This window comes from Harpegnathos saltator, unplaced genomic scaffold (genome assembly GCF_003227715.2).
Source record: "Harpegnathos saltator strain DR-91 unplaced genomic scaffold, Hsal_v8.6 scaffold539, whole genome shotgun sequence".
In the NCBI taxonomy this organism is placed as follows: Eukaryota; Metazoa; Arthropoda; class Insecta; order Hymenoptera; family Formicidae; genus Harpegnathos; species Harpegnathos saltator.
This window is the reverse complement of record NW_020230359.1, coordinates 1,269,627-1,286,609: the sequence shown is the minus strand read 5'-3', so window position 1 is coordinate 1,286,609 and position 16,983 is coordinate 1,269,627. Positions and strand designations below refer to the sequence as shown.

General features: G+C 52.6%; 1 protein-coding gene and 1 long non-coding RNA gene across 5 annotated transcripts in view; one reads left to right on the top strand and one right to left on the bottom strand.

The window, feature by feature from the left end:
* The first annotated feature begins 236 nt into the window (after window positions 1-236).
* LOC112589528 (uncharacterized) lies at window positions 237-2,144 on the top strand. The gene is made up of 3 exons (XR_003113610.1): window positions 237-331; window positions 484-987; window positions 1,398-2,144. It is a non-coding gene; the product is annotated as an uncharacterized LOC112589528 (long non-coding RNA).
* Window positions 2,145-3,136: 992 nt separating this feature from the next.
* The window catches only part of LOC105187047 (uncharacterized), a 47,113-nt gene continuing 33,266 nt past the window's right edge, over window positions 3,137-16,983 (bottom strand). Inside the window, exons 4-15 of one of the 4 annotated variants that reach the window (XM_025303291.1) lie at window positions 12,321-12,388; window positions 11,325-11,650; window positions 9,719-10,029; window positions 8,017-8,642; window positions 7,088-7,671; window positions 6,451-6,631; window positions 5,639-5,769; window positions 5,048-5,196; window positions 4,338-4,517; window positions 3,878-3,982; window positions 3,595-3,795; window positions 3,139-3,400 (exon numbers count right to left, since the gene is read on the bottom strand). In XM_025303291.1, the coding sequence (XP_025159076.1) occupies window positions 3,239-3,400; window positions 3,595-3,795; window positions 3,878-3,982; window positions 4,338-4,517; window positions 5,048-5,196; window positions 5,639-5,769; window positions 6,451-6,631; window positions 7,088-7,671; window positions 8,017-8,642; window positions 9,719-10,029; window positions 11,325-11,650; window positions 12,321-12,388 (3,024 nt within the window). In that variant the 3' untranslated portion in view covers window positions 3,139-3,238. Of the gene's footprint in view, window positions 3,796-3,877; window positions 3,983-4,337; window positions 4,518-5,047; window positions 5,197-5,638; window positions 5,770-6,450; window positions 6,632-7,087; window positions 7,672-8,016; window positions 8,643-9,718; window positions 10,030-11,324; window positions 11,651-12,320; window positions 12,389-16,983 lie in introns of all 4 variants that reach the window. The other 3 variants (XM_025303290.1, XM_025303288.1, XM_025303292.1) reach the window with 3 other exon arrangements.

Below are 16,983 nucleotides of genomic sequence, written 5' to 3'. Positions count from 1 at the left end.
GCGGCCGCTCGTCTTTCCCCAGGCGAGTCCAATATCGGCCGAGAGAATACCGAGATAATGTCGCCGACGCTATCGCATTTATCGCAGCGTTCGATCGGGGGAAGGGGGAGGGGAGGAAACGGTGAGATGGGAACTTGCAGAATCGATGGACTCGCGTCGCTTTCGCAACGAGCGATATTCGCACATGAATGCGAATCGAGAGGGCGGCCAAGTGGACGGAGTTTTCGGCGATTCTTGGCCAATTGAGCTTGGATGGAGCTGAAAGGGCTCGTGGCGAGCGATTTGGTGGTGGGTCGCGTAGCTCTCGGCGCTACGCTCTCACCGGCGCAAAGTAAACCCCGCAATGTTTTATCCTGCAATCGTTTATTAAATACAAGATTTAACAAAATAATAATAATTATTATTATTATCATAATATTGTAATAATATCAATACAAATATTAAAAATTAGAAAAATAATAATAATAATAATAACATTCGTAGAAATAGTTGACTGTACAATGTGATCGGATCGATGTCGACGGAGAGGGGGAAAGCGGAAATGAGAGAGTAGCGACACGCTAGAGCACCGGGGCTGCGAGTGATCCACTTTATATCAATTATTCCTAGAGAAATATTCATCGGGGCTAATTGCTGGAGGTTGAACGCGCGCACCGCGTTGAGTTTACCAACGATACGTTATTCATACATAGATATCAACTAATAACCTCGCTGTAACCTCGTTTACAGACTACGTGTTCTCGTGGTGAGAGTACACGACGCTTCAATTGCGCTCCAGCGCTCGCCGGGCTGAAAGTAACCGCTATAGTTTACTCCAGACGTCCAGACGTCGCGTCTACGCGTTCGACACGCGTTCGACGTGCCGTTTCATATTATATATCCTGTCGCATTTCCAAACGCAACGAGCACGACCGCTGGCAAGAGCGACTGGATGAGCTTTTTGGCCTGGCAAATGTTGAGGCTTTATCGAAGCTTGGTGTGCAGAGTGTGAGTTATTATTCGAGTACCAAAGTGGCGTGTCTTCTCGCTCGCGTGACCCGCGATCACACACGAGCAGCGATTGTCGTTGTCGTTGTCGTCGCGACAAGGGAACAGGTATCGATTCTTTGGTATCGACATTACACGGCGCATGCTGCCATGCGACCGAAATTTGGAGTCACAATAATATAAAGCGAGAACGGGACGATATACGCGGAGAGGAAGAGAGAGAGAGAGAGAGAGAGAGAGAGAGAGAGAGAGAGAGGGAGAGAGAGGGAGAGAGAGAGAGAGAGAGAGAGAGAGAGAGAGAGAGAGAGAGAGAGAGAGAGAGAGAGGCGTCGCTATTTCGTAACATCAGGCGCGTAATTATTAGCATAATTATAATTATAACTTTCCTAACATCATGTTCCGTGTTTCAGCCGCCTGCACCAATTTTGCGGTAGAACGCAAAACGCTTCGGATCGGTTCCGATTGCGCGAGACCCAAGCAGAGAGATCACACGACATCTCCGCATTTCGTCACGACATCGAGGAGATCGCGCCGCAGAAGCGTAAATTGACGGTTACGCGAGTCGCTGGATTTACAGAGCGCTTCGCTCCGACGGGCTTTCAAGCGGAGATTTAGTTACCGAGACATCGAGGATATCGAGGGGGGACTCGACAAGCCATGACAAAGAAGAAGCGCCCACGGTGACTCTTTCCCCGATACTTGCCCCTCGAGGAGATTCTGACTTGAAATTTTCACCGAGTACATTCCAAAGTATTGTTTCCGTGGCGGTCTCAGACGGTCGGTATCCTTGTCGGCGCGAAGGAGTCCGTATCAGCTGGGATCTTGACGCGTTGTTTTCTCCTCGTTCTTTTCGCGAAACGCAAGGGATCCCGGCCGCAGCACTTGGACGACGTTCGTGCGTCTCTTTGGCAAAACATACCTTCGCGATTCGTCGTTTCCAGTGTGCTTTCTCAAGCCTCCGCTCAGGCCGATTTCATCGGCGCTACGAGTTATCATCGCCCGCGATGTATTTGCTGCGTTATTAGCGTTCAGTTCGTAATCTAAATCTACATACTAATCTTATCACTTAGCTAAAACTATGCGAGCGCGCTCGGTTTTCTCGCGTGTGTCACCGCTCTCTTTCTCTCTCTCTCTCTCTCTCTCTCTCTCTCTCTCTCTCTCTCTCTCTCTCTCTCTCTCTCTGTCTGTCTGTCTCTCCCGGCCGGATTTATCTTTGTATCTCCGCTCTCGTCTCTCCTCGCATAAATACAGTCGGACAAATAGGCGCACTGGAACTCGTGGGATTTACATTTTGATTGGTCACCCCTCCCTCCGGCCCCCTCTTGGATTGATGATACCTCCGGATTCCCACGACCTGCTTCCACGGGTCTTCCAGCCGAAGAAGCTAGCAGACCCTCCGAATCATTCTTATTCTTCTTTCATCGTCGTTTTCACACGCACGTACACGCACGTACGAGCGTCGCGGCGAACCGTCGAGCGTCGTTTCTGTGCGAACAAGCGTAATTAGCTGCGCGCTTCGTATTACGTCTCGTGTTCGCGAAAACACTGTCGCTGATTTGCGGCGCCGAGCCGCTTGAGCGGCGATCGCGAGCAAATAACGATGGTTCAAAGATGACGAAAAATGACATTCCGGAGCGACAAATGTCTGCATCCCATGGGGAAAGTCGCTCCGCGCGCGCGCGCGCGCGCGAGTTTCTCGCCACGCCGATCGACGAACAACGACTTTATGAACTGTCCGTGCCGAACGATCGATCATTCTGCCACGACGAGCCCGCCGGACAAAGCGGATCGCGACGAACCCGCCGACCAGAAGCCGTCGCGAAGTATTACAATCGCGCGTTTCCAGCGAGCTTAGCTCGCAGAACGTAGCCTCCCGGAGAGCGCGCAGCTATTGATTGTGCCAAGGAGAAAAAAGAGGTCGTCGTCTCTCGAACGAAGCCGGGCCGTGACGCGCCGTTTTCGGCCTGAAGGCTTTCTCTCGAGGAGGAGAGCGCTTTAATGGGCTCATCAGTCGACATCAGGGAAACAGGAATTCCGCGCGAGATCTTCGGTTCCTTGCGTATACTCTTCTGTTTCATCTGGATTTCTCTTACTGCCTCTCTCTCTCTCTCTCTCTCTCTCTCTCTCTCTCTCTCTCTCTCTCTCTCTCTCCCTCCCTCCCTTTTGTTCTTTCGTCGCGTCTCTTCTTTCCTCGAGTCCTCTTGCGCTCGCGCCCGAGCCGCCAAGCCAGCGTTCACGCCGTCCGTAGGATTTACACGACGTAAATCGGATCCTTGCATACCGAGATCCTCGCCTCCTGGAGGATTCTCAGTCTCGGGCCCAGGGGAACTCCCATCTTCTGTAGCCTCTCCTCGCTTAGGTAGGGCAGCTCCACCATCCCGACCTTTTCCTTCTCGAAAGCGGCAGCGTATTTCTGCGATTGTCAAAGGTGCCGACGGCCCAAGTTATTAAAAAAAGGTAAAGAGGAAGAGAAAGAGGGCGTAAAAGCGTAAGAGCGTAAAAGAGACGGATTATTTTGACGTGCACGCGCGTGCATTTCGCAGAAGACGGAAAGTGGCAGTCGTCCGCGAGATGGGGCGCGACGTAGGAATTAATAGCTGCCCTTACCTCATACCCAAGTTCCCTCAGGAACAGTCGGATGAGCGGTGGCTCCGTACCGAAAAACTTGGTCAATTTCTTCACCCTCGAGGGGTTGGAGAGGGCAGGCAGTTCCGAATCCTTGATCAGCGGCTGCGACTGCGATCTCACCATCGCCATGCTCGTCTGCGTCCTGAGGGCCGCAATCTCGCACTTTATGCTCTCCATTTCCTGCGAAAACCTAGCAGTAGTAGAGTCTTGGAAATTCCAGCTCGTTTCGCACCGTAACTTTGGGCGGGTTAGGTTCTCTCACCTGTATCATCAGATGTTGGGTCCTCATCTCCGAGCTTAGATGGGCCACCGATCTCGCCAACGTCACCACATGCGACTCCAGCCGCTGGAAGCGCTTGTTGATGCTCTGCACGATCGAGATTGTGCTTTATTGCGACGGCTCTTGCGGATCAGCCGCGATGACAATCTTAGATTCGGGATTCGGTTATATCGATCAAATCGCAAATCGGGTTCTCGAATGAAGCCTGTCGAACCGAGCGACGTCCGAATGGGGAGGGAGGGAGAGAGAGAGAGAGAGAGAGAGAGAGAGAGAGAGAGAGAGAGAGAGAGAGAGAGAGAGAGAGAGAGAGAGAGAGAGAGAGAGAGACGCGCACGAGAGAGATTGCGAAAGCCAACACGCCGGCGAGGCGTGTATGCATGGGAAATTTTTCATGAATAAAACGCGAACACGGGAGAAGATATCATCCATTAGCTTTTCTGACCTTGATGTCTTTGGCTTTCTTCATCCTGTCATCAATCACGTGGGATCTGCGTTTATCGTGATGCCTCGTGACAGGCCTGGAGGACACGGAGGACGTCGGCAATGACGAGACCGAGCCGTAACTGGTGAGTCCTCTCGCCTTTCGCCTCTTCTTCACGCTCCCGCCGAGCAATTTAAGCACCTGCGACAGTTTTTTGCGCATGCAAATTGTGGAGCGAATTCAATCACGTAGCTGCCGCGCGACGCAGCGTCTTCCGACGTACGCGCGATATTCCTGCTCGCTTTCGCTTCCCGGCTCCCGTTTCATCGCGTGCGCGCGCTCGTAGGTCGAGATATTAACAATCTGTCTGGTGCTTCCAAATTTCGGAGCGAAGCGGACGTCGTCGGCCGCTTCGTCCTTTCGTCATTATTTCGCGTCTATGAAATATTGGATTGTGTCACACAAGCGCGCGTATTTTGTAATAAGTAATATATGAAATAATTATCGCCAGCGATGCGGCAAGTTTGGCGACAAAGCATGTGCATGTTTTCTCTCTTATTCCAATTTTATTTAAAAGATACATAGATACTCCAGAATGAAATACATTTTAGTGAGGAAGGGAGGAAGGCATTTTAGCGCGTCCAGTAGAATATACGAGTTCTCCTCTCGGAAACAAAGCGGTGCTGTAAAATTGGCGGATTATTAGAAGAAGAAACACCGCGCTAACTTACTTCGCTGTACATATTTTCCAAGCCTTCCAACTGTTTCCTGATCGTTCTCGCGTCGGTGGTACTCATATCGGAGTCGCTTCTGTCCAACATAGAATCCAAATCGAGTCCTGTCGTGGTGGATGTCAAGTCGGCGGCTTCCACTCCGAAAACTGAAAATTTGCGTGAAACTTCAAAATCGATCGACACATCGCCCGGCTTGAGAACCCGGTTGTCAAGTTGTCGAGTTGTCAATTAAACCGCGATTAATTAACCCTTGAACATTAGGAACATGGCTGAAAATTCACCCGATATTTTTCAAGTAGATAGCAGCACAGCGGTGTCCTACTAGAATTTATAATGCTCATAAATATTTATAGCGCGTTTACATTCAAGAAATATAATAAAAAAATTATGGATGAAAATTCACCGGTCCTGTTAATCCTATTAGAAACGAGGTAAAAACATCACCTAGCGATCACCAACCCAGTTGGTACGATGTTAAATTACAATTACAATTTGTAGCGGCTCGTTTATGAGCGACATCGTGTACCTGTGCGTGAGCGTTACCGATCGAATTTTAAGAAGATACTCGCCCGCAAAACCGATACTCACGGTGTGAAAACTTCTTCGCGGCTTCCTTCTTGGAGGACGAAGCGCCACGGTGTTTAGCGCCGCTTGAGAAACCTCTCTTCTCCATAGCCTTGCTATAATCGCTGTAATTTGGTTTCGATCCATACGGTAAACTAAAATTTTCACGAAGACATTCTTATTAATCGACATCGAGTCATTGTCGCGCGCATCGCGCGGATAGCGATGAGAAAACGTTAAACCGTGTCGACGCGGAGTCGCGCGGGCGCGAGCGCGAAAGTATCAATGCGAAATCCAAATAACAAATTCCAAATTCACCGCCTCGCCGTGGTGAGGCGCCGTGTCGTCCGAGACCTGACAACATCAATCGCTGGAAAACGCCGGAGGAAAGATAACTCGTCTAATCTGTCGTGCCTCCTTACGGTTTAACGCGCAAAAACCGTCCGTCGTCTTTATGAACACATCGTAGTTAGCGGACGAAAATTTCGTAAGAAAACGCGAGCAATTACGCCGCGGAGCTCCGCGAGTCTCTCATGCGAGTGACATGTTTTTACGAATAATTGCACACTCAGGCGAATCGATTCTCCGTTTAATTAATATTTCACGCTGCACCGCCGCGCATCCAGCAGCGCCGCGAAACGGAGCGAAGCGGCGCTGCTTTATTTTTACCGCGGCGGCCGACGGCCGCCACTTTTCGGCCAGACACCGATATCGGAATTTCGATCTGTCAGCGAGAGAGGACAACAAAATCGGAAGTGGCTCGGCTCGGCTCGGGGCAGTGACCGGAAGTAACACCGGTTGCGCGAAGAAGAGGGACCTGTTTGTAGTCGGGTTACCTCGTTGAGTATCGATTTCTCGGCGTACGCGGACTGCCATGGGGTGACAGCGGCGGCAGAGGCGGTGTCACCGAGGACACGCTTTCGGATAAGGTGGAATGTGCCATCGCTGGAACGTCCCTGGGCTCCAGAATACTCCGTAACTCCGACTCCACTATGTCGACCCATTCGGAGTCTTGAACTGAGCGCGAAAGAGGGACATGAGCGTGCTGCTGAGTTTCACGGTCGCGGAGGGACCGATGAGCGGTCGATGCTAATAAATACGGACCGACAAGGAACAATAGCGGGGATATCTCGAGAAATGGAAAATCACCGTCTTTCTCGCGACGAGAGCAAGATACGATAGAGAGAGAGAGAGAGAGAGAGAGAGAGAGAGAGAGAGAGAGAGAGAGATTGCCTCGCGAAGGGACGGGAAAGTTACTACAGTCCGGAAGATGATGCGAGGTAAATTCGCAAGATTGAAAGAGAGAAACTCGCCGAAGAAGAAGTACAACTTCCTTCGGAATAGTAACTTCCAGGTCCCTTTGGAGCAACAAGAATCGCAGGAGAGAGGGGGCCTCCTTTAATTAGCCTTCCTTTACAAGACTATCCGAAAGCCCAACGGCGAAACGCCCGTTTCCATAGCCTCGACTCTCACCTTGCGCCAAGGTCTGATCGTCGGGCGGTGGGCGTCTTCCGCTTGAATAAACCGCGGAGCCCCTTCCGGAATCGACATTCGAGGAGCTCTGGCCCGTCTTGTCGTAATCCGAGCCCGAGCCTTGATTCTGAATTTTCAGCCGGCCGATACCCCGCTCCAAATCGTCTTTCCGGCTATCAGCTTTCACGGCGGTTTCCTTGCCGCCGTATTGTCCACCCTCCAGCCGCTTGGACGCCTCGCCGATCATCTTCGTGGCCAAGCCGATCCTCAGGCCATCCGCGTCCGTCTCCTTGGCGGACTTGGAGCCGAAATGACCGCCCTCCTGCTCCGCTCGCTTCTGCAGCTCCTCGATTCTCTTCTGCACGGAATTCCCCTCTACCAAGTCTTGACCTCCTCCTCCACCTCCGCCTCCGCCTCCGCCTGCCCCTTCTTGACCCGACGAGCTCTGCTCGTGCTCCCTCTTGGAGGTCCGCGTTTCATCCCTCCGGATGCCGAAGCTAGTTTCCGGACGGTACTCGTCGTTCCTTTGCGAGCCGTTTCTGCCGGTTTCATCCTGATTCCGATCCTCCACCGTGATCTCGTACCTAAAACATACACAGTTATCTCGCTTTGCAGAGATCCGCAGGGGTTAACGCGTCTCGGGTATCTCGTTTTGCGCGCGCGCGCGCGCGCGCGTGTGTGTTGAGGATAAATTTCTCGCAAGATAAATAGTTTCGGCGATACTTTAGAAGGAGAGAACGGCTTCTCTGTCCCCGAGCTGATAAAAAAGAACTCTTCCCTGGATGGAGCCTTGAACTGTCTGTAGACGGCTTAGACTTTCTGACCGTTCCCTCAGGCGTTCGTTACGGATCTGGGGAGGGAGGGGGGGGGATCCTCCTGAGGGAGGATCATGGCTAGACACGCTCGGTGTAATTGTCCCGAGATCCTACCTCTCCTTGTCCAGCGGGTCCACCGTGAGATTCTTCAGATTCTCCGCGGGGTTCTTGGAGGAGGCTTCGACGTTCCGCTCGTCCTCGTAGCAAAGCTGCGGCTGCGAGGCCGCCTTCTCGATACCCTTGGCGGAGTTCCGCCTCTGGAACTCGGCTTCCTGATTGCTCTCGGTCTTCATGTACACCTGGGGAATACCGTATCGCGGTCTGCCTTGAGCGTAGTGGTAGTAAACCTCCTGGCCGGAGACACGCAGCTCCTGCGTCTGCCTGGACGTGCTCGGTAGGTCGATCTGCGACCTCGACATGGCCTGCCTCGCCTGCTGGTACTGCTGATAAGAGACGCTGTTGGCGAAGTACGTTGGCTGCTGCACGCTCCGCGGGCCCGATGTTTGCGCGCCTTGCTGGCCGGTCATTTGTTGCTGATGCATCTGTTGGATCAGCTGACGCTGATGCATGTTCTGAGCGTGCTGCTGCGCGAACCGCGGGCTCTGGTGGTGGTTTTGGTTCTGATGAAGCAACTGCTGCGGGCTCTGGTAGCTCGAGCTCGTCGGCGGCATCGCGTTGCTCACCTGATGCTGCTGCACGGCGGAGAGGCCGTGGGCTTTTTGCACCTGCGTACCTTGACCCTGTGAAACCGTTCGAATGAGATGTTAACGGTGGCTGCAGTTGCGTCGACGAATCGTCGCTGCTGCCGCTCGGAGCGAGCAGCTCCGTTGAAATAATTTTTCTCAAAGTAGCGACAAAGTAATTCTTTTCTCCTTCAATGGGACACTCGGAGACCCCCGCCCGCGCCGCCGACATCTCGCTCGCTCGACTGCTCCACCCGCTTCTCTCGATGTTCAGACGTTACCCCTATTTCTCCGCTATTTCTCCGCTCTAACTGTTGCGCATCGCATCGCCGTTACGGTAGACAGCAATTTCCCCTCACGAGCGTGCTTGGTCGAATCGATTTTACGGAACCCCGCTCGTTAGATCCCCGCGAGTGCAACAATGCAGAAAGTGCTAAGGCGCGTGATTACGAGCATTACCGCTCGGCGTTGTTCGCCGAGCGAACGAACGCTACGTGCAACGCGACGTTACGTGCGTCCGTATCTGCATCGTCCGTCGTATCACCCGTCATTTAACAAATTAAAATGTCGACGGTCGCTAAACGCTAGCGATTAATCGCCGCGATCTACGGCGGACGGACTACCTTCGTGGGCTTTGTCACGCGCCATGTCGCGCTGTATCGCGTGAAATTTAGGCGAGCGTTGCACCGCCACGGAGTCGGCCGTGAATAAAAAGCAAGCGGTTGCGCGGACGCGGCTGCTTGTTGCTTGATTTGAATTTATATGAAGGAGATGTCGCACGGGAGGGGGGGGAGGGGAGGGGGCAAGCGCGCGACGCACGACTAGCCGTGAGACATTTATCTTTCCGCCCGGCTGCCGAGGGAGAGGTCTTTCTCTTCTCTCCACGCGATATTTCAGATATCCGCATTCACGTGAGAATGCCGAAAATGCACCGACCGCAGCGCGATACGCTTCGTCCGAGTACGTTGATAATGGAGCACGTCGGAGGGATCTCGATTGGTGCGAGCCGAGCCGAGACGAGCGCGTGAATCGCGGGAGCTCTTTCTCAGAATTTTTCTCAGAGATCTCGTGCATATCGTGCAGTCAGATATTTCGATACTGAAGAATCTCGCTTTGCTGTCGCGCGTACACACCTGTCCTTGCGCGGGATTCTGATGGATCCCTTGATGCATTTGCTGGCCGGTCATTCCGCCCGGTGTCTGAACCACGTACTCCCTCGTAACGTTTTGCACCTGCTGCCCACCTGCTGTCGTGGCTTGGCCGAAAGCGGTAACCTGGGTCTGATGAACCGTTTGAACTCCCGCCGGTGGAGTGTGGTGGGTCACGTGAAGCTGAGCGCTCTGTCCCGGCAGGTTCGGCTGAATGGTCGCGGTCGGCTGCAGTTGGCCTGGCAGAGGTACGTTTTGCTGGCCGCTTTGATAACCGTACGAGTGACCGTACTGACCTGAGCGCCGGAGAGGGAGGGAAAGAGAGAGAGAGAGAGAAAGCCCAGACGTTATTTCAGCTCATCATATTATTGCGCTAAGAGAACCTTCACCTTAGCACGCGCATTTGCGGAGAGTGCAGCGTTTATTTTTTTCTTTTTTTCTCTTCATCAAGTACACGTACGTACGTACGTACGCGCAATTATATTTCTCATTACTCTTGCGCTCTGTTGTTTGATCATTAATAGACAGGAGGAGAGGCAGTGTCGCCGCAGGTGCTCGATGAGAGAGAATGAGAGAGACGCTCGGTCGCGCGTCACAGATCGAAATTCTCTCTTCGCCGACGATGTGTGCAGCGACGGCACACGTTTGCGACGTAACGATTCCTAAACTCGCATTCCGACTGAACGTAAATGCAGTTGGCAGCGGCCGCGCACGCGCCACGTCCGCGTCGCGACTACCCGCGAAATTAAGCAAACACGCCGCGCGTTACACCGCGCGGCCGCTGCGCCGCCGGGCTCTGCGTTGCAGAAATGCCAAAGTGTCTGGCGTATATCGTACGATAATACGTGCGATATGCCATGCTGTTGATTATGAAGTTAATTAAACTCCGAGTTTCCCCTCTATTTGCGCGCGTCGACTTTCAGACGCGCGTTCTGCACAACGAGTCATTATAATTGCAGAAATTATACATAGCAACGCGGAAGAGCTGAAAGCGTCGCGAGCGCGCAAGTCGGGCAAGCGACAAACCGAGCGTTTCGCGCGTGATCATTGCCTCCACCTCGTCGTATACGTAAGTACGGCAATACTTGGCGGAAACGGTTGATTAATCCAAGCTATTGTTAGAACTGCGGCCGCAGTTCCTCTCCCCCTCCCTCCGTGCGAACGCACGACGTCACGTCATTTCGCTGGATGAAAATCGATAATTTTATTTAAAACGGACCTTTGCGCAAAAAGCGACGGACCTTTCGCGCCGGTCTAATAATAACTACCACTGTGCATTTTTTTCCTTCTCTCTTTCTCTCCCTCTCTCTCTCTCTCTCTCTCTCTCTCTCTCTCTCTCTCTCTCTCTGTTCCTGCAAAGCGTAATTCGCGCAAGATACCGCAGGGGAAGCCGTTGCGCTATGCGCGAGCGCACCGTTGCTTCGCACTCATCGCGATTCCGCGATTTAACGAGAGCGGGAAAATCCCGCTGCTCTTCCGTAATTAATCAACAATTATGAACTAATTAACGGAACATCGTTCGGCAGCGGTGCGCGAACACCGCGCTCGATTATCCGCGCGGCGGCGCTGAGCGCGCGCTTCCGCGACTTACCGTAAGCATTTTTCGGATATTGCTGCACGTTGACCGACGGCTCCTGCGCGCGGGGTTTCCCGTAGATCCCCTCTTTCTTCCTGGCCTCGTCGTCGTCAATGCTCCTGCTCGACTTTCGCAGCTCCTCGGTGACGTTGTTGAGACTCGCTTCCGGCTCCGGCTCTACGTCCTTGCGACTCGGCCCGAACCGACTCGAGATCATGTCCTTAATGGTGTGATAGGTCCTCGACAACGACTTGGTCTTCTCCTCGTCGATCTTCGTCGTCGGGACCGTCGTCGTCGTCGTCGTCGTCGTCGTCCTCGGCACCGCCCCGCTCGACGTCGATCTAATGAAAGCGTCGATCAGAAATTCTGATTCTGATTCGCTCGTTCTGATATGACTCGAGTAGTAATTAGGACGATATACGCGGCGTGCGATAGTGCGTATACTAAGACTGCTGCTAACGATCGGGAAGTGATCTGCTGCATTCAGTCTAGTGTCGGTTACACTACAATTACAGAGACGCACTGGAGGCAAATTTCCAAAGTCGATCACGACCCGTTCGCGTGCGTCTCGACGGCTGATTAAAAGACACCGAGGAGCGCTAAACTTTAGGGGCTAGTTATTCGGAGAAAAAACGAGCTTTTGGTTCAGTCGTGGTTTAACGTGGTATATAATAATAACGACATTTGTACTTCCCAGGACTTGTACATCCCAGGATTGTATACCGCGAAACAATCACTCTAATGTTTCTGCAAGATTCCCCGAGTTCTTTCAAAAGTCTCGTTTACCTTAAAACAAACTCGAAATTTTGTTCGGCGTATACGGCGATTTATAATGCTGCTTCAACACGTCAAACGGTCGCATCTGTATCCCATCTATCTTCCGATTTTTACTCAGACATTTGTATTTGCAGCTGTGTTTCATTCGCTACCGACGAATACTGACGAAATTTTACGCCTGAAATATCCACGCGCGTCAGGTTGTTGATCTGACGATCGCTATCGCATACTTACGAGTAAGTGTCCTGTGACTGATAGCCCCTCGCTTGGCCGTCCTGCCTTATTTCCTGCATCTGAGTTCCCTGTGAGAGCACAGAAGAAAAAATAAAGATCGTACGAGCGTCAACAGCAACAAGCGCACGTCGTTACGTGAAAGAACATCGCGTTCCTGAAATATTCCTCGTAGAGGCATAAATGATGGGGCGTATAACGTCCATAAATTCGCTAACTTCGCAACAGCGGTTTCGTTAGACGCGACCAATTAAGCCGTCAAACGAGGAATACATAATTACTTATCGGCGTGTAGCGTGGCTAAAAGGACAACCGCGGTGTCGGAAAGTGGCGCTTACCGGCCACGTGGAAGCAGCCACCTCGCGCTTCCATGTTCGCCGATTAAAACGGCCGAGCGGCGAGAGCAGTCGGGATCTAATTAAATAAACTTACGTCCGCCCGCCCTCTCCCGCTGCGCTGGCGAATCGACGTATCAGATGATTTGCGCGGCAGGCGCATATTAATAATCCCTCTACACGCGTAATATGCGTCTGTAGTTACGAGTAACTTCGCGCTGTTAGCGAACACTTGGAGGAAAGTTTGGCGCGCAGTTCGCGTGCCAAAAAGCAGCGAGGGAAGCGTGTGAAACTCTCGCGATAAGCGATCGACGAGCGAATTAGTGCGCTACGGTGAGAGGGACGGAGACACCGAGACGAGTCACTCCAAATATATCGCGCGCTGCGTTTTTTTCGTCGAGTTACGGAAGTGAACGGTTCCGCGCAAACGAAGATCGCCGCTTCGGATTCGAGCTTTCGGCTCGCGCATATTTCTTCTGTCGTTTTCGTGTTATTTTTAATTCGCCAGATTTTTATCACCGTAGAGAAATGGATATACGCGTACAGGCGTATAACGTTTGCTGCTTCTGTTATTGGAAAATCGCTACGTTATCAGCGTATGCGTATGCGTGTTGTTTGCCGCAAGAGATCCGCCGAAAGAGATTTTCCTCCCCTCCCTCCCCCGCCCCACCGACAAGCGCAAAGCCGCGCGGTCGACGCGCACTTATGACATAAGCAGTATCCCAAACTCGTCCAACTCTCAACGAGCGGAACTCATCTAAAGTTTGCTCGCGAAACGTACTTTCGCCGTGGATCGTTTAATAAAAGCGAGGGACTTTGGAGAAATAAAGCCCCCCCGCGACTCTGACGCTCGTTGTTTCACGGCCCAGCTGCGGAAGATTATGTCGACTCCAATCTCTCCGGATACTCTCCGCCATATTAATGTACCTGTATGATTAATAACATATAATGCGTACCGAGATGAAACACGAATTTATAAATTTCCGATATACAATTAATACGTCATTTCACGGGCGAGCGAGCCCGTTTAATCGTTACGCAAAACGACGGGGACGCTCGAATTGCGCTTTGCGACAGATCACACGCCGCGCTCGCTGCGAACGAACGGATCAGGACGGACGTTCCGCGAGAGGTTTGTGCGCACGAGAAGATGCCTGCGGAGATGTCGCAGCGGGGACGAGATTTACAAGGAAGCAAATCGCGCGTCTCGGATGAAATTCGCCGGGAGTCGGCTGCACCGATCCCTGGCGAAATAGCCGGAATTTCACGGGACTCGGCAGGCAGGCAGGCAGGCAGGCGAGCGGCGGCATTGAGTCACGGGGAATTTGACCGTTCGACGGAGAGCGGGCACAAACTGAATTAACCGCCGTAAAAGTATGCGTTATAATAATCACATTCCGGAGAACAGCGCCGTTAGATGAACACACGCTATCGATGACGAGAGAGGCTCGTGTGACGTGTGACGTGTGAGGCGCGAAATTATAATGATTTTACGACGACGTGTCGCAACGCGAGCGCGACGCGTCGTCGGCGACTCGCGGCCCTAACCGGCTCGGCTGTGTAACAGTTGACCGACGGTGGTCGTAAAATAAAGCGATCGGCTATCGGCTTTCCAGGATCGAATACGATTCCCTTGGAAGGAGGACATGGGATCACGGCGCTTACAGCCGTGAGCGCGTGCACGTGTGCGTGTACGTGTATGTGCGTGTGCATGTGTGCACCTCGGAGCGCGACACGGAGAATTTCAAAGTTCACGCACTGAATCCTACGGTTCTTAGGAAGAGATGCGCCTGGAATAACAACGGCCACGTAGGGCGGCCCGCGAGCGGCGCATCGTGCATACGGAAGTGGCTGTCTGACTTATGGCCGTGTCGATACCGTGCCGGATTACCGTAGCCGTACGAGAGAGAGAGAGAGATTAGAAGGAAATTTCACGTGCGGGAGATTGCGCTCGTGGAAAAATCACGCATGACCCCTGACGGTGACGCGTATGCGTACGGCTCTGACGCTCTCCTTTTTGTCTCCTTTTCCTACACGAGAGGAAGCGAAGAAGAATTCTCTGCGCGCACAGCGGGTCGGACGTTTCGTGAAGTCGCCCGGAACGGAAATGGCTACGAATTGCCATTTGAATGGGATTTACATTTTCCATACGCTTCTGCGAGCGAACTCTTCAATTCGCGACAGTTTGACACGTCGGCGAAACTTCCATGGCGAGAGCGCCGAGTTCTAAAGGACGGATTGAAGCGAAAGGGTGTACGGCTGGCGCGCTGAAAAGGGAGAACAAGAGGCGGCGAAAGCGCAGCGCGCCTTCCACGAAAGTGGGAAAAAATTTACTTATCGAGTCCTTGTGTCGAGTTAGCTGCGCTAAGGTAGTTTCCGGAGAACGCTGGAAATGGGTTTACGAGCTACGTGGGACGCCTCTCTCTCTCTCTCTCTCTCTCTCTCTCTCTGCTCCGCTCGCTCTTTTCTGTTTCTCAGCCGGCGCGACGCGTCGCCGGGGGTCACGTCCGAGGCTGATTAAGCGTCGTCTCGCACGATCGCGCGTATTATGCAAAGTAGATTTGAGTAATTCGAAAGGCTACACAAAAGTTGGTCATCCGGCATGTGTTGTCGCGCGTGGTGTTCGTCTGCCACGTGCGAAATCGCCGTGGATTCCCCGAGAAGAGCTTCTGCTCTTCGTCTTCACCTGCGACTCCAGTCGGAACTCCAGCGACGGAACAACGTTGCAAAGACACGCTGTTGCAGCGAGAAAATGAAACGGAAGCGAGAACGATAACATCGAACTCTGACGTACGCGAGAGGACGTTCGCGCGTCAGAGTGAAATCGCCAAAACGGGAAAATTTATGGCATCCTGTACGACGCTGAAGAAGTTTTGACGAACTTTCGGAAAGAAATGGACGTCGGGATAATGGATTCTTGCGTTGAGGCGATCTGGCGAAAGTTTAGTAATGAATAGATCGGTCCATTCCGAAGACCAGCGCGATATCGAGAGAGATAAGGGAGAGAGGGAGGGAAGGAGGGAGGGGAAACGCGAATTTCTCGCGTCGTTGGTACGGTGGTTGGCGCGATTCGCGCGAGGACCGCGGTGAAGTTTCTAAACGGATCGCTCGAAGTACCCATAAACGGACCACCATTGTGGGATCAATGGCGTGGCCGGTGACTACCCCACGACCGGTAACTATACAATTTAGCCTGCGCGATCTCGTAAACTGAGAGATAGACAGAGGGAGAGAGGGGGAGAGGAAGAGCGAGAGAGAGAGAGAGAGAGAGAGAGAGAGAGAGCGATTCACGGCACACTCGGAGTATATTATAGACGTAACTGTTAAAGCTCTGTTGCTCTTGCGATACGCGGACCCATCAATATCGTATACGGCGAGATTGCGCGCGTACGATCGCGGTGACGTCTATTTCTCACGGTCCGTCGTTAACGCGCACCTCACCGGGAAATGACAGCGGAGGATTATAATTTACGTCGCGCGGCGCGGCCGTGGAGCCGTCGGGCGGACGGTCTAATACCGACTTGAAAGCGCGTTAGAATAGATCGGGCCGATCTGAGCGAACGGGGCGGACTGACCGGTTAAACCATCGAAGGCTGCCATGGGTGAAATTTCACTCCATGCGAATTTTTGATCTTGTTAAAAAAACGTAACCACACTGACATCATTGATTTTACAGGCATTTATTTACACTATTTATCAGTAGCGACAACATTATGACAAAATAGATCAATTCTCGCACATAAACATGAAAGCGTTTGCTATAAACATAAAAGCAAAAGTTAATTTGGGGTGATATTTGACGGTGGCCTTTTAAGGGTTAATTGCGCGTGAAAATCGTCAAGGACGCGATTGAGGTATTGCCGGCGGCGATGCGAATCCTCGCGAAGAATCGTATCGGGGGACGGGAGGAAAGCGAGGCGGTGGCAAGGGTGAGACGCTGCGGATGCGAGCGCCACGTCGAAACGGAGAGAGGTCGTCCGCTAAAAAGGAAAATGGGGACAGGCACGGTGAACAAAAAGAGGACGCGCGTATATCAACTTACGATCGGGCATCGTTTTCCACACCCATCCTCCGAGGGTATCGATACAGAGTATCGGCGGTCGGAGAAGAAAGAAAAGAAGAAAAAAACGCCTGGCGGCACACGCGCGCGCGTTGCCGACGCCTACCGACGCCGCCTGCAGCGCCGGCGGCGTACGCGTGGGTGGCCGTGTGCATAACGCCGCGTATACGTGACGCCCGATTAATCGCGGGATTTCGTAACGATCGCGCCGCACGACCGTGCAGTCGCGTTGCCGAGATGAGAGAGAGAGAGAGAGAGAGAGAGAGAGAGG